Genomic DNA, 15,631 nt, shown 5'->3' on the forward strand with positions numbered 1-15,631 from the left:
CACCAATGCACCTGCAGGAAAGCTCCAGGTCTTTAACACTATGGCCTCGGTCTTTATCGGCCTTCGGACTTGCTTACACTGGACCTATAGTTCAATTCCAAGCTCTGCTCTCTTGCAGCTTGGCCTTCGGCCTCGCACAGAGGCGCGCCGTAATCGGCGCTCCGGGCATTCGGCCGTCAGCCAAGCTCACACTTGGCATTACCTGCAGCTTCTGGCCTCGCATGGGAAGGCGTCGGAAACAGGTCTTCGGTGTTAGGTGGAGCTCGGCCCTGGACCTCACTTTTTGACATAAATCTGTTTTTTGGGTCGTAATTGGTTAATGACGGAGCTTGATTTTCCTCACTTCGGCTCTTTGGACTGTCGACCAGACGTTTCCCTGATACAGTCAATCCGCTACTTTTTACTAAGCACAAAAGATAAGGGCCTCGCAAAGATCTTCCGGCCAGGGCCTCGCCAAGATTAAGACCGCCTCTGATGCCCGTATTCGTACCTTTATTGAATAAATTTTGCTTGAAATTGAAAAATACACTTATTTTATAACTTCCTTACAGCAAAAACATGTTAACGGGTAAAATTTTGGTTTGAATTCGTTTTTCATTAATCAAAGGTGTTTCAAGGCCACGCCGCCGATTCGCCGCCGCCGCCGACCGATTTTGACCGGCGCGCCGCCGCCGGCTAAATGCCTATCGGCGCTCATATCTAAATTACGCGTTAGTAGTTAGTGGCAACTTCATTGGTTCGTGTATTGAATAATATTACTATAGTTCGTTTTTTTTTTAGTATTAGAAAGAAGGTAAGTGATCTTGACATGTCTTTTAAAAAAAACGCTTTTTAAAAATCAATAACTTTTCCTTATGAAAGCAGAAGAATATAAATAGTCGTATTAGATTCATAAATGTTATTCATTTGCCGTGACTTATTTTTAAAACGTGTTTTTTCAATTAAAAGACACATCAAGATTGTTTACCTATTTTCTAATGCTAAAAAAACGAACTATATCTGTAAGAATTATTGTACCGTGTGCCCAAATAAACATTAAAACAATGTTTATTACAATAAATACAGATTAGAAGAAATTTATTTTAGTGTCATTTTAAATATGTATTTCTCAAGCGTTTAAAATAAGATAAGTTTGTACTCACTTGCCGACTGCATCTGAAACGGCCGCTAGCAGCTTCCGCGCCTTTTCCTGTACAAATGGTTCTTGTCATCATCATCATCAGGCTATAGTAGTCCACTGCTGGACATAGCCCTCCCCTAAAGAGCGCCATACCGCCCTGTCCTCAGCTTGCCGCATCCAGCAATTGCCTGCAGTCTTTCGCAAATCGTCATCTCTGGTCTGGTTCTTGTCACTAACTATTTAGCTAAGTAGCTGGATACTTTTAGTAACTGGCCGCCCTAAACTAAAAATGAATCCTATACAACTATAAACAGAATTAATTTTAGTATAAGGTTTCAATAACTGGCCAGCTTTCAATAGCTGGCCACCTTATACTAAAATGAATTCTGTTTATAGGTGAATAGAATTCATTTTTGGTTTGGGGTGGCCAGTTACTAAAACTGGCCAGTTACTGGCGAATTACCCTAAAACCCCCCCCTACGCATTATGCCATAAAATCCATTTTATGCCAAAAATGCCTTAAATCATTTAGGAAAACAGCTGATGCTCCTCAAACTGCTGGCTCGATTTTTACCAAACGTAGCTAGAGTTAGACCAAGAAACGTCTGCAGCGATTTTGATAGCCCTGGTTGTGATGCCGCCGCACTCGCTGACAAGAGGCAAAAAAGACGACAAGGTGTCTCAGTACCGGTTTCCGCAAACTTCTCTTGTCAGACCTGTGGTTAGACCATGTCGGTCTCGCATCGGTCAATTCAGCCACCAAAAACGGTGTTACTCCTGTGTTACACCATAAATCGTCTGCAATAGACGAAAAGGCCTATGATGACGCAGTGTAAGTGTTATTTTAAACGTCAAACTTCTATGAAATTATGACGTATAAATAACACTTGCACTGCGTGGGCTATCAAAATCGCTGCAGACTTTTCTTGGTCTAACTTTAAACGTATCATTAAAAATACCTGTGGCAGTAGTCGCAGGCCAGCCGTAGCCCGAATTATGAGTGGCGTGTTGCGTCTCTTCTCCACTGGCGTTAGGAACTCCGCCTTCTTGATTAGCTGCACTATTGTGTCCGCGCCCTAAAACATTTAAACACTCTTTCTAAACAACTTTTCTTCTTCCTCGCGTTATCCCGGTATTTTGCCATTGGAGCCTAGGGTCTGCTTGACAACTAATCCCAAGAAAGGCGTAGGCACTAGTTTTTACGAAAGCGACTGCCATCTGACCTTCCAACCCAAAGGGAAACTAGGCTTTATTGGGATTAGTCCGGTTTCCTCACGATATTTTCCTTCACCGAAAAGCGACTGGTAAATATCCGAAAAGCGACTGGTAATTTACTATATTCTGTGGGCATACCTTAGTCGGGTCGTCAGCGAAGGAAGACAGTCCCGGCTTTGACTGCTCGAAGTACTCCTCTTCTAAATCTAAATTAGGCTGTCCGAATACTGCGAACAAACATACAAAATTAAATAAATAATATTATTTGGCCTTATTTGACAGGACGGGGGGGGGGGGGGGGGGGGAGTAGGCGTTTTTAGGGTATAAATTGTGTCGGCGTACCCATTGTGTTTGAAAAAAAAAACAATAGATAGAGCCACTTACTTATACCATGGGTGAACTCTCTTTCATGATCGACAAAACTGTGCCATGAATACAAGTGCCTCTAGCTCTAGACTTCCTGTATTTTTAGAATAGTTGCATTTGCCCCGTAGTTGCCTTTGTCCTGGGGCACTAAGGTCCCGAATTTATTTATTAATCGTGTTTTCAAATATTTACAACGGAAGAGACCCTATTTCGTGATAACCTGATGGATGCATTAATTAATCATTAATTATATTAAATAGTCAGTTAAAATTTAAGGAACGTAAGGACATTGTATCCATGTCTGTTGAACGGACTATAGAACTAAGTGCAGTAGAATTAGAGCAATTTATTGTTGTCTGTGTGTATAGGCCGCCATTAAGTAATTTTGAATTATTTGAAAACATAATGGAATCTGCCCTACTTAAAATATCATCTTCTAGTAAGAAATTGCTTATATGCGGCGACTTTAATGTAAATATTATGGAAAATTCAACAATGTCTTGTAGATTATTGAATCTTTTTAAATCTTGTAATCTCAACCACATGTTTATGGAGCCCACTAGAGTGACTGCTACTAGTGCAACCTGTATTGATAATATTTTCACAGATATTTTTCCTATTGCTAAAAAAGTTATCAGCAATTTAGAATCAGACCACTTAGGTCAATTAATGGTATTTGAGGCATTAAGGAAAAATACCATGAGAAAACAAATAACTTTTGTACCAGTAACCTCGGACCGCGTGGAAAGAATGAAGCTAAGTTTAGTTCAGGCGCTACCCTTTTTGTCTTCCGATATGAGTCCTAATAGTATGTATAATTCATTCTTTCACACTTTTATGGATCATTATAATGCGATATTCACCTCAAAATCGGTCGTAGTTAGTGGTGCATCAGTTTTTAGTGAGTGGGCTACTGCGGACTTACATCAAAGAAGACGTGAACTGTATGCCTTATATGAGGAACGGCGGTTTAATCAGAGTGATGAATTTAAAGAACATGTGAAGGAGTATTCGAAGAAGTTTAAAGTAGATTGTCATATAGCTAAGCGAAATTATCTAAGTCAGAAAATAAAAAGTAGTTCCGACATTGTTAAAGCAACCTGGAAAGTTATAAATGTGGAGACTGGTCGCTCTAAACACACAATTAAAGAGCTTAAACTAAACATTGATAACAAAATTATAGATTCCAATTTAGAAGTAGCTACAGAATTTGAAAAATTTTTCACCGAGGTACCAGTATCCACAACTAAGGATTTAAATTCATCACCCTCATCTGCTGTTGCATTATTAAAACATAACGCTCCAGAGTGTTGTGGAGACCTTCATTTTGAACATGTTTGTACCTCAGATGTAATAAAGGCGTTTAAATCAATTAATGTCAAAAAAACTAATGACCTCTGGGGAGTCTCTGTCCATGCTGTCAAATCCTTAGTTGAAATTGTAGCGCCTGACTTGGTAGTTATATTTAACAACAGTGTTGATTGCGGCGAGTTTCCTGATCTAATGAAACATAGTAAAGTAATTCCTTTATTTAAATCTGGTAGCAGCTCTGACCCCACTAACTTTAGACCGATATCTGTGCTACCAACATTTAGCAAGATTTTTGAAAAATTAGTTCTTTCTCAATTAGTACGACATTTTAACGTTAATAATTTGATGCATAATAAGCAGTTTGGTTTTACACGGGGTCGCTCAACAACCGATGCCGGTGTTGAGCTAATTAAGCATATTTTCGATGCCTGGGAGGAGTCACGAGATGCTTTAGGTGTCTTCTGTGATTTATCTAAGGCCTTCGACTGTGTTTGTCATGAAACATTAATCAGGAAACTTCATTATTACGGAGTTAGAGGATCGGCACTGAATTTACTTAAGTCCTACTTAAATGGTAGAATACAAAGGGTCGATGTGAATGGACAGCGATCACCTGGGTCATTGGTCTCTATGGGTGTACCACAGGGGTCAATATTGGGACCTTTCCTGTTCCTTATCTACATAAATGACTTGCCATTCCTTGTTAAGACCCACCATGATATAGTATTGTTTGCAGACGACACCTCACTTATTTTCAAAGTCAAACGACAGCAACAAGCTTACAATGATGTAAACAATGCCATTTCAAAAGTAGTAAATTGGTTCAATGTTAATAATTTATTGTTAAATGAGAAAAAGACTAAATGTATTAAGTTTGTCACTAGTAGTAACGTAAGGCATGTGCAAACAAGTGTCATTGTGAAGGATGAGGAATTGGAATTAGTTGATAGTACAGTTTTTCTTGGTATAACTTTAGATTCTAAACTCCAGTGGGGTCCCCATATTGCTACTCTTTCGAATAGACTGAGCTCTGCAGCTTTTGCAGTGAGCAAAATCCGTCAGTTAACTGACGTGAAAACAGCTCGATTAGTATATTTTAGTTACTTCCATAGCATTATGGCATATGGTATTTTACTGTGGGGCGGTGCTTCAGAGATAAATACCATTTTTGTTCTGCAGAAGAGGGCTATTCGAGCAATATACAAAATGAACCATAGAGACTCACTTAGAGATAAATTTAAGGAAATTGACATAATGACAGTGCACTGTCAATACATTTATGAGAATATTCTGTATGTACATAAAAATATTGTAAATTTTAGGAAAAATTGTGAAATTCATAATATTAATACTAGAAATAAACATAAGCTCGCAGTGCCCTTCACTCGGCTCCATAAAATTAAAAAATCATTCATGGGTAATTGTGTAAGATTTTATAATAAACTTCCAAACCATATTACTGAATTATCTATTAATAAATTTAAGAATTATGTAAAGCGTAAACTTATTTCTAAAGCTTATTATACCACACAAGACTACATGAATGATATTACAACGTGGGATTAATTGTTATTCGAAATGATTATTTATTTATTAGGTACATTTGATTATTGATGAGGAAATGGATATTCCGATGTAATACTATCTACTTCTTTTGTTACTTATGCTTTTTTTTTTGACATTTAGATTTTATTCTAGAAATTCTAGACTAGTATTTTTTTATACAATCTTTTTAATGTTTGACGATCCTTTTGTGAAATTCTTAGTGTTAAATTTGATATGTATAATAATCCAATTTTATTATGGAATAATATTAACATCAATAAATTGCTCTGATAATTAGATTAAGATTAATTACGATTCATAAGAGCTTGTTGCTAGGCCTACATGAATAAAGTATATTTTTGATTTTGATTTTTGATTTTGACATATTTATAGATACATACTTACTATCTGAAATGTCATGTAAAATTATGCGACACCCTAGGGAAAAATACATAATAAATGATAATTAGCTAATAAATCGTATAAATAAAATAAATTCATATTTTACGTACAGTTATCAAATGTTTTATAACGTGTTTTACGGACCCACGTCCATAAATTATACATTAAATGATAATTAATATGTTGCATAATGACCCTTCTCTGATGAAAAACCAATATATATCCACTCAATTTATTCCAAAAATGTCAATGAGACAAGCGACTTGCGCGTGTACGTACAGACGTAGTGCATTAGTAGATTGTTAACCAAGGGACGAAAGGCACTCATTTCTGTCGAGGTAGTTTGAATGAAAATTTAAGAAATGAAAAATTGTTTTCCATCGTATTTCCACGGAAACGTACGAACGTGTCTTGCTATTTCAGTCAGTGTCAGCACAAAAAGTACTGAGATTGACTAAAGTAGCACGAGTCATGACAAATACGAACGTTTCCGAGTAAATACGATGGGAAGCAATTATGCACTACATCTGTATTCTTACGTATACTGACAAGACGTTAAATGTCTGAAATGCCAAAGAATTTATAGCAAAGACATATGATGCATATATGACATATCTTTAGGCATCATGACGCATATATGACATATCTTTAGGCATCGGAGTTTTCATCGCACAATAAAATTATAGTGAGCTATGGAGTCGATATTAAAATTAAATTAAAGTCATACCTATTCATTTTCATACTAGGTACACATTTTTTCAATATTTTTAATTCTACAACTATGTATTTAAAGAAAACAACCTGAAGAAACGTAATATTTTTGTTTGGTGACGCGCTGACGCGCTCTCTGTGGCTTTCCATCACAGAAGAGTCCTTATTCTTCAAGTGCAATAATGTCCTTTCCATCTGAAATATCAACAGAAATTTTGATAGAAAGCATAAGGACCCTTCTCTGATGGAAAGCCACCAATAATCCGGTAGTTTCGACGGTCAAACTCCGGTCGGGTGCGTTTGACGTAGAATTTGTTTTATATAAACAAAGCTTTTACTTGTGCGGCATGTATTAGTAGGTACATAGTATTATTAGCCTAGGTAATTGAAATAATCCGTTTTTATTTTATTCATTTGTCCTTGAGAATAGTTAATCACGATATAGCGCTGTTATCAGGTTATAGTGTTATCAACACGCCGACATAAGATTTTGTAAAAAAATACATTTTTACTATAAGTTGACGAGACATATTTGTTATCTTAGACCTGCCTAGACAAAGTGTCTATTATCAATAAGCGATAAGACCACCTGTCGTTACCTAGCTTTTAACTGTATTTCATTTTCTGTGTATTTTTAGCTCTATATTACAATTAAAATAAAAACTGTTTGGTATAAGCCTCTTGAAATATAGTCATTTATTTATATACAAGATATATACAGTGGTAATACTAAACGAAATTAATAACTAGCTTAGGTAAATCTAGAATAGGCCCTTGAGGCATTGTACCAAGGATGCTGGCGGCATTTCCTCGCTGGATCGCAATGCTGATGCATTGTGCGTTGTGCAAAAATCGTCAAAAATCGATGACGTAATTTATGGACAGCCCCTTAGGGTGGTATTCCACCTGTCTAATTTCTTTGTCCAATGTGTATTGCGTCTCACATTATGCTTAATGAGAGAGTGAGATGCAATAGCCACTAGTGATCCAAAGGACTCGAGCCTTTTAGCTCTTTTTTTAGGGCTCGCCTCATTTCTTGACGCCTAAAAGGCTAAAAGCCTATTTAGCTCTTTAGCCCCCGAGCCTAGTTCTATTTAAGATCCTAGACTGTTGGGGCTAATAACCTTATTAAGCCCGGCCAGCCGGTCGGGGGCTAAAGAGGTAATAGGCTTTTTTTTAGGGGCTTAATAAGGTCTTGGGGCTAATCCCCAAGATTCTAGGCTCTTAAATAGAACTAGGCTCGGGGGCTAAAGAGCTAAATAGGCTTTTAGCCTTTTAGGCGTCAAGAAATGAGGCGAGCCCTAAAAAAAGAGCTCCAAAGGCTCGAGTCTTTTGGATCACTAATAGCCACCATTTAGTAAGTCGTCTTGCCAGGATGACTTGTAAATAAAAAAAATTAAAATAATTAAGGACCTAGTACGAGTATTTACGGGAGTCCTCTTGAATGACGCTTCAAGCAGGCTCTCAAAATTTCAATTATACCCATCTTTTTCTAACTGTATTAATTAGAAACTGACGAACAGATACGACTTACATGTGAAAGGCACCCTGAACTTGTACGCTAGTACCCTGGAGCCCGAAGACCCGGCGTCTATGATGACCGCGTCGTGGCGCTCGCTCTCGTACCCAAGGCTCTTGGCTAGACCATCGCACTGTCTGAACATGACTTACATGTGAAAGGCACCCGGAATCCATCCGAAGACCATCGAACCGCTGTGTCTGGCCGAACATGACTTACATGTGAAAGGCACCCGGAACTTGTACGCTAGTACTCTGGAGCCCGAAGACCCGGCGTCTATGATGACCGCGTGGTGGCGCTCGCTCTCGTACCCGAGGCTCTTGGCCAGACCATCGCACTGTCTGAACATGACTTACATGTGAAAGGCACCCGGAATCCATCCGAAGACCATCGAACCGCTGTGTCTGGCCGAACATGACTTACATGTGAAAGGCACCCGGAATCCATCCGAAGACCATCGAACCGCTGTGTCTGGCCGAACATGACTTACATGTGAAAGGCACCCGGAATCCATCCGAAGACCATCGAACCGCTGTGTCTGGCCGAACATGACTTACATGTGAAAGGCACCCTGAACTTGTAGGCCAGCACTCTGGAGCCCGAAGACCCGGCGTCTATGATGACCGCGTGATGGTGCTCGCTCTCGTACCCGAGGCTCTTGGCCAGACCATCGAACCACTGTGTCTGGCCCGCGAACAGACCTGCAGACAAAAATATATGTAAACGTAACAAAAAACATAGACCAAGCTAACTCTGCACAGGCTTTATTTTTTTATTTTAAACTTTATAGCCGAACTTTTAGAAACACCGAACTGCGTTTCAAAACTGGCATTGTGGATGTGGGCATGAAGGCCGCCAAGCTAAAGTGGGACTGGGCAGGGCACGTTTGCCGAATGCACCCGGAGCGCTGGACCAACCTAGCCACAGACTGGGTCCCACAGGATGGATCTTGAGGCAGAGGAAGACCAATACGGAGACGGCGGGACGTCCTTGATACATTTTGTAAAGAGTGGCGGGAGTGTGAATTGGATAGGACCAAATGGCGGGAGGGAAATAGGGGAGGCCTTTGCCCAGCAGTGTAGGCTTGAGTCGGTCCTGAACTAAGAACTATTAAGAATGAAATCCCATCAAGGACCGAAAGGAACTAAATCTTTTTGCACGCTCTTAATCGGTCTTTAGGTCCTTTAGTTCAGTAAGATTCGAGAGCGCTTGACTCAGTGAAACGTAAAATGGACGGAACGAAACGGTTGTCAATGTCGCTGGCACGAGTGTGAACGAGATGAAAGAACGACGTGACACTCCTAAGCCCGTAAAATATGAAGGAAAATCAAATATATTTCGACATATTTGATATTTTATTAATTATGTTAAGGTGTTTTAATGTTTAATACCGACACATCGTATCGTACAAGTTGAATTGGATTCAGTTACCAAAGATTGGAAAGAAACCAATGAAAAATCGACTCCTATTCATTCCCGGCTCTCAACGACCGAACTGAACTAAAGGAACTAAAAGACCGAACTAGTTCGTTTGACCGATTGACCGAGAGCGGAGCGCTCTCTGTAGTGACCGAGCAGGCACAAGCCTACAGCAGTGGGACACTCTTATTTAGGCTAGTAAAAAAAAACTTTACAGCACATCAAAAAAGATACAAATGTCTTTTCAGTGAGAAATTTCCATGAAAATTTGACTTTATATTAGGATCTTCAACTTTTGTTCTGTCAAAGTTGATGCTGATTATAGAGAGATTTTATCCTCTGGCCGCCTTAATTGCCTTCCATGGCTTTGTATTTTGGATCTTTTAGATAATACATTATGGAATATTCATACACGTAATCGAATGGTACCTATCATAAATATTCATCATCATCGCATAAGTTGAAAGACGTCCGTTCTGGACAAGCGCTTGATGATCTCTACAACGACAGGTCGGGCGCTGTCTGCCTGCCTGCTGTTATAACCTTGCGAAACATGTTGGTTTATGAAAAGAGCGCAATAAGAGCGTAGGTAAGTTTGGTTGTATGGAAGCGCTTTTTCGGCGGCGGGCTCGTGTGACTCTTAACAGGTCAGCTGTATGAAACTATCATTTATTAATCCAAGCACTCTGGTATGGAAACTCAATTGACTCACAGTAAAGTCACAGTGTAAAAAGTAAAACGACTTCGTCGAATGATTGTATTGTTTTATAGACTGTGGTAAAGTAAAGTCATTGTAATCATTGTTAATAAACTAGGCCAAGTCTATGCTGACATGACAACCTTGAATATCTCAATTTAATGGTATATTATTAAACAAAACTTGAAACATGACTTATGTAGAGTATGTAGACCAGCCATTATCTAAGTGTGTTCCGCGGAACCCTAGGGTTCCGCGACACCCCTGCAGGGGTTCCGCAAGAATTTAGAACATGCAATTTAGAACACAATACAATTTAGAACACAATACAATTTAGAACTATGCTTTAGTCGCCTCGAAAAATTTAACTATGCAAAAAACACACTTCTAAAAAGTATTGTTTTATTGTAGGGTTCCATCAAGTATTTCGCTTTCCAAAAGGGTTCCGTCAAAAAAAAAGATTGAGAACCGCTGATGTAGACAATGAAAACTTTCTTGTACAAACGGCAACACTCCTAACTGTACATGGGTGGACCTTATTACACAAGGCAATAACAAGGCATAAGGTAACGTCCACAGTTAACAGGGTGGGCGATGGTATGTTAACAGTAGCAGTAAATATTCGGACAGAAACTTTCACAAAAACAATAGAATTGGTCACATTCCATTGCAATATTCAAATTTACGTGCATAGTGAGTGGTGGAGGTACTTAAAGCGATTATCGCACTCGACTTGTGAATTTCATACATCTGTCCTATAACGAATAGGTATGAGTAGGTAGATATGTGCGCCGATGGCAAAATCATCGGCGGCGGCGTCCGATGATTTTTTGACCGGCGGCGGCGGCGTGATCGGCGTGAAATCGGCGTGGCATAATTTTTGATACTGCATGAGATTAAATTATATCCCATCACGTTACTTGGCATTTGGCAACCATTTCTTACTAACCTGACGGTTACCAACGGTATGTTTAAATATTAGCATAAAAAGAATATATATAGGTACTTTAAAACGCTACATTTTAGGCAGTATAATGACTTTGTAAGCGGAATACAAATAAAACACATAAATAATTATTTGTAAGTTAAGTCGTAAATCTATATTGACTTTTCCCAGCCGAATTTTTTACGAAATAATGATGAAAATTTGAAAAACTTTAAATTTGTCTGAACTGAAGTTTATCAGAAATGTATGTTAGAATAAATATGTCATCGTTTTCGAAAGTAAACGTCTCTGCCAGGTTGATTCGCTCAACAGAATGTCTTTGAAGTGTCCAGTGTCGCATGGCACTTGCAGGGGAAAACCCGCGTGTCTTCAGACCTACATACTTCGAGCGACTACCCAAAGATTTGATAGATGAGCCCTCTAACGTAAAATCGCTTGAGAAACTTTTTATGAGATAATACATTGTATTTCATAAAAGAGTTTTATGGAATATTAAAGTCTACTTTGTTTTCTTTACTGGTAGCATAGTCATGACCCTTGGTGATTTAAATTCCTATAAGTGTAATTGCTTAACCTGACTTTTATAATTTGGATTGAAAATTATATATTGTTATGTAAAAGAAGCCGATATCATGATAAAATTACTAAGAATTGATCGTGTGTTGATTGTTTTAAAATTAAATGAAATTGTATATTATGTGATAAATAAATCAAACCATATATTTCATATGCATACCCTTATGCGTGTCACCAGCATTACACGAGAAATCATAAAATACGCAATTATAATCGTAGTGAAAGCTGGCTGGAGATTCTAAGAAGAAAATAGCATTTTTATGTCCTAGGATATAAACCTGCAATTTTCTTGACATTAGTTCACTGATTAAATTGACAATCAAGAGACTAAAACAAAATGCGTTCTACAGAAAAGCTGTGCGATAAAATATCACCTGTGATCCAGAAACTAGATCTTGTTTAAATTAAAGCTAAATCGTTATCACAGCTAACACCGCAACGACAAAAATGATGCTAATTTGGTTCACTGGCAAATAATAAGCAAAAAAGCATAAGGATTAAGGATCTTCAAATTATATATCTGATACTATCTACTCAATACGCAAAATGCAATAAGATACGTTAGGTATTAAAATTTCCCACGCCGATTATACGCCGGTCAAATTTATCGGCGGCGGCGGCGTGGTAAAATCGTCGGCGGCGGCGGCGTGGCGGCGCGGCGCACATGTCTATGAGTAGGGTAGTTCGCCAGTAACTGGCCACTGTTAGTAATTGGCCACCCTAACCCACCGGATTAGCAAGCTGAAGTGGCAATGGGCAGGCCACATTGCACGCAGAGAAGATGGCCGATGGGGTCGAAAAGTGCTCGAGTGGAGACCACGGACTAGCAAGCGCAGCGTAGGACGTCCACCCACAAGATGGACAGACGATCTTGTTAAGGTCGCCGGAAGACGCTGGATGCGGGACGCTTCCAACCGGCACGTATGGAGGTCCAAGGGGGAGGCCTATGTTCAGCAGTGGACGTCTTATGGCTGAGATGATGATAAACTTCAATTTAGTATAAGGCGGCTAGTTTTTGATGGCTGGCCAGTTATTGAAAGCTTATACTAAAATGAATTCTGTTTATAGGTGAATAGAATTCATTTTTAGGGTTCCGTACCCAAAGGGTAAAACGGGACCCTATTACTAAGACTTCGCTGTCCGTCCGTCCGTCCGTCCGTCCGTCCGTCTGTCACCAGGAGATACACTCACGAACCGTGATAGCTAGACAGTTGAAATTTTCACAGATGATGTATTTCTGTTGCCGCTATAACAACAAATACTAAAAACAGAATAAAATAAAGATTTAAATGGGGCTCCCATACAACAAACGTGATTTTTGACCAAAGTTAAGCAACGTCGGGAGTGGTCAGTACTTGGATGGGTGACCGTTTTTTTTTTGCTTTTTTTTTCGTTTTTTTTTTTGCATTATGGTACGGAACCCTTCGTGCGCGAGTCCGACTCGCACTTGCCCGGTTTTTAGTTACTAACAGTGGCCAGTTACTGACGAATTATGTTTTAACTATGTTTCATAGCCGCGAGGCAGGCACTGTAGCGCACACAACCAATATGATTGGATTACTGCACAAACTGTCAATTTTTAGGGTTCCGTACCCGATTAGGGTAAAAACGGGACCCTATTACTAAGACTTCTCTGTCCATCTGTTTGTCTATCACAAGGCTGTATCTTATGAACCGTTATATCCTGTAACCTGCGCGCTATAACAACAAATACTGAAAACAGAATAAAATAAATATTTAAGTGGGGCTCCCATACAACAAACATGATTTTTTTACCGTTTTTGCGTAATGGTACGGAACTCTTCGTGCGCGAGTCCGACTCGCACTGGGCCGGTTTTGTAAGCTAGTTCAAAGAATAGTAAATAATAAAAAGCACAAACATTTATGAAATGTATATTACCAACCTGTTATTAATATAGGCAATTGCAGTAGATTTGTTGTAACATTGGACATAATGGATTATAAGACTAAGTGTTATCGTTGTAAGTCACAGACTTAACAAGGACACAACAAAAATTGAGAATTTAAGTACTACAGGTACAACGCAGTTACGCGCGTTTATGGCGAAATTGGTACTAACACGACAGAAGTGTATGAAACAAATCACAGAGTCAGTTTGTTAAGACTGTTTGAATTCGGCCACACATTTGTAAATTTGATAGATATACGTAGGCATTTTTAATAACAAAACTTCCGTGAGACACAGACATATTAAATATATAAAGAACGGGTCACTCACGTATTTTAAGTCGAAAAACGCTCCGTCACCATCAACGCAAGTTCCTGGAGTGAAACATGTCGAGCGTTTTTCGACTTAAAATACGTGAGTGACCCGTTCTTAATATATTTAATATAAACGTAGGCATTGTTAGAACGTTGGTTGCCTAGCGGTATGAGCATGCGACTTTCAATCGCGGGTTCAATTCAAAGTCCTCATACCAATGAGTTTTATGGAACCTATATACGAATTTTCATTTGATATTTACCAGTCGCTATTCAGTGAAGGAAAACATCGTGAGGAAACTGGACTACATAATTCCAATAAGGCTTAATTTCAATGTAATAAACTATTAAGTAGCATTATTAACAAGGTTGCAAGGGATTTTATGATATGACCAGGTTTATGCCGACATAGCCATGGCAGAAACTTATGTTTGAAATTAATTATTATGGCCGTTATTGCAAAATTACTGCTAAAGGTAATTATATTGCAGTTGATAAGGCTGCTGAGTAATACCTGTGAATAATGCGAATAACCAAAAAATGATGTACTATACCATATGAGGCATTAAAATTTGTTTCTACAGGCATTGCTCACTATGCGATTGATTTCTAAGCATATTTTCAAAATTACTTTCTACAATCCATACACCGTGTTCTTATTGAATTCCATTAACTTTGGGTATGGGTAGGTACGTTTAAGCTCTTTAAGGAAACTACATGGCATAGTTAAGTTTCAAAAAAATAAATAATTTGTTTTTTAATTTTGTTCATTTTTTATTATTTATAAAAAGTAATTAAACACTCACCCATAAAATATGTCATGCATAGTGCAGCTACGATGAGTAGAATGAATGTCTTCTTGAGCCGACGTGGAGGCTTCAGCACTCTGTTACTCCGTATGTTGATGTTTGGTGCCGAGCTATCATCTTTTAACTGGAAAATAATAAGCTATTTACACACTGACAAGACATCTTCGAAAATTTAGTCCGACACCCTAGTATTTTAAATATAGGAAGTAAAGCGAGCCCTTTAAGTTGTCATGTAAAAAAAATTATATGTATATAAGATTGGTATACATTTTTTATGGGATTTTTTAGTTATAACTGTCAATGATAGGGCATCGTATCAGACCAACCAAATATTGCAAAACAATCTACAATTTAAGGCATTTCTATTTATAGCGACAGAATATTTATTTGAAAACATTTTGTTTTGTTAAATCAATAGTAACGACTTGGACAAATTTAAAACTTTCATGGTATGGGGTATTTCATCACAAGAAATTCATTAGAAACGTTTCACGCTGCCCAGTTGTCAGGACACGCATAAAATATTCCGACTAAAGTGCAAAATTCATTCAATATTTACAATTTGCGTTCGTCAAGTAACAACCAACACCCTTACCTCTAAGTACCGGTAAGTACTGAATTTTCCCATATCGGGCTGACATAAACATCACAACCAGACACTACGTAAAATAATAAATACTGTACATTGAAATACTAAAAGACGTCCACTTTTTGCAACATGGTTTCAGCGACTATTAAAGCCTTCCATAATTAGCTGAAATCGACGTTCGAC

The 15,631-nt window shown here is 38.5% G+C and overlaps 1 protein-coding gene across 1 annotated transcript in view; it reads right to left on the minus strand.

The window, feature by feature from the left end:
• LOC134800111 (nucleoside diphosphate phosphatase ENTPD5) overlaps positions 1 to 15,612 on the minus strand; it is a 30,775-nt gene extending 15,163 nt beyond the window's left edge. Inside the window, exons 1-6 of the mRNA XM_063772585.1 lie at positions 15,455 to 15,612; positions 14,857 to 14,983; positions 8,747 to 8,890; positions 2,474 to 2,562; positions 2,080 to 2,196; positions 1,143 to 1,189 (exon numbers count right to left, since the gene is read on the minus strand). Coding sequence (XP_063628655.1) covers positions 1,143 to 1,189; positions 2,080 to 2,196; positions 2,474 to 2,562; positions 8,747 to 8,890; positions 14,857 to 14,983; positions 15,455 to 15,487 — 557 coding nt within the window. The 5' untranslated portion in view covers positions 15,488 to 15,612. The remainder of the gene's footprint in view (positions 1 to 1,142; positions 1,190 to 2,079; positions 2,197 to 2,473; positions 2,563 to 8,746; positions 8,891 to 14,856; positions 14,984 to 15,454) is intronic.
• Between the last annotated feature and the right edge of the window lie 19 nt (positions 15,613 to 15,631).

The sequence above is a fragment of the Cydia splendana genome, chromosome 19 (genome assembly GCF_910591565.1).
Source record: "Cydia splendana chromosome 19, ilCydSple1.2, whole genome shotgun sequence".
Lineage (NCBI taxonomy): Eukaryota > Metazoa > Arthropoda > Insecta > Lepidoptera > Tortricidae > Cydia > Cydia splendana.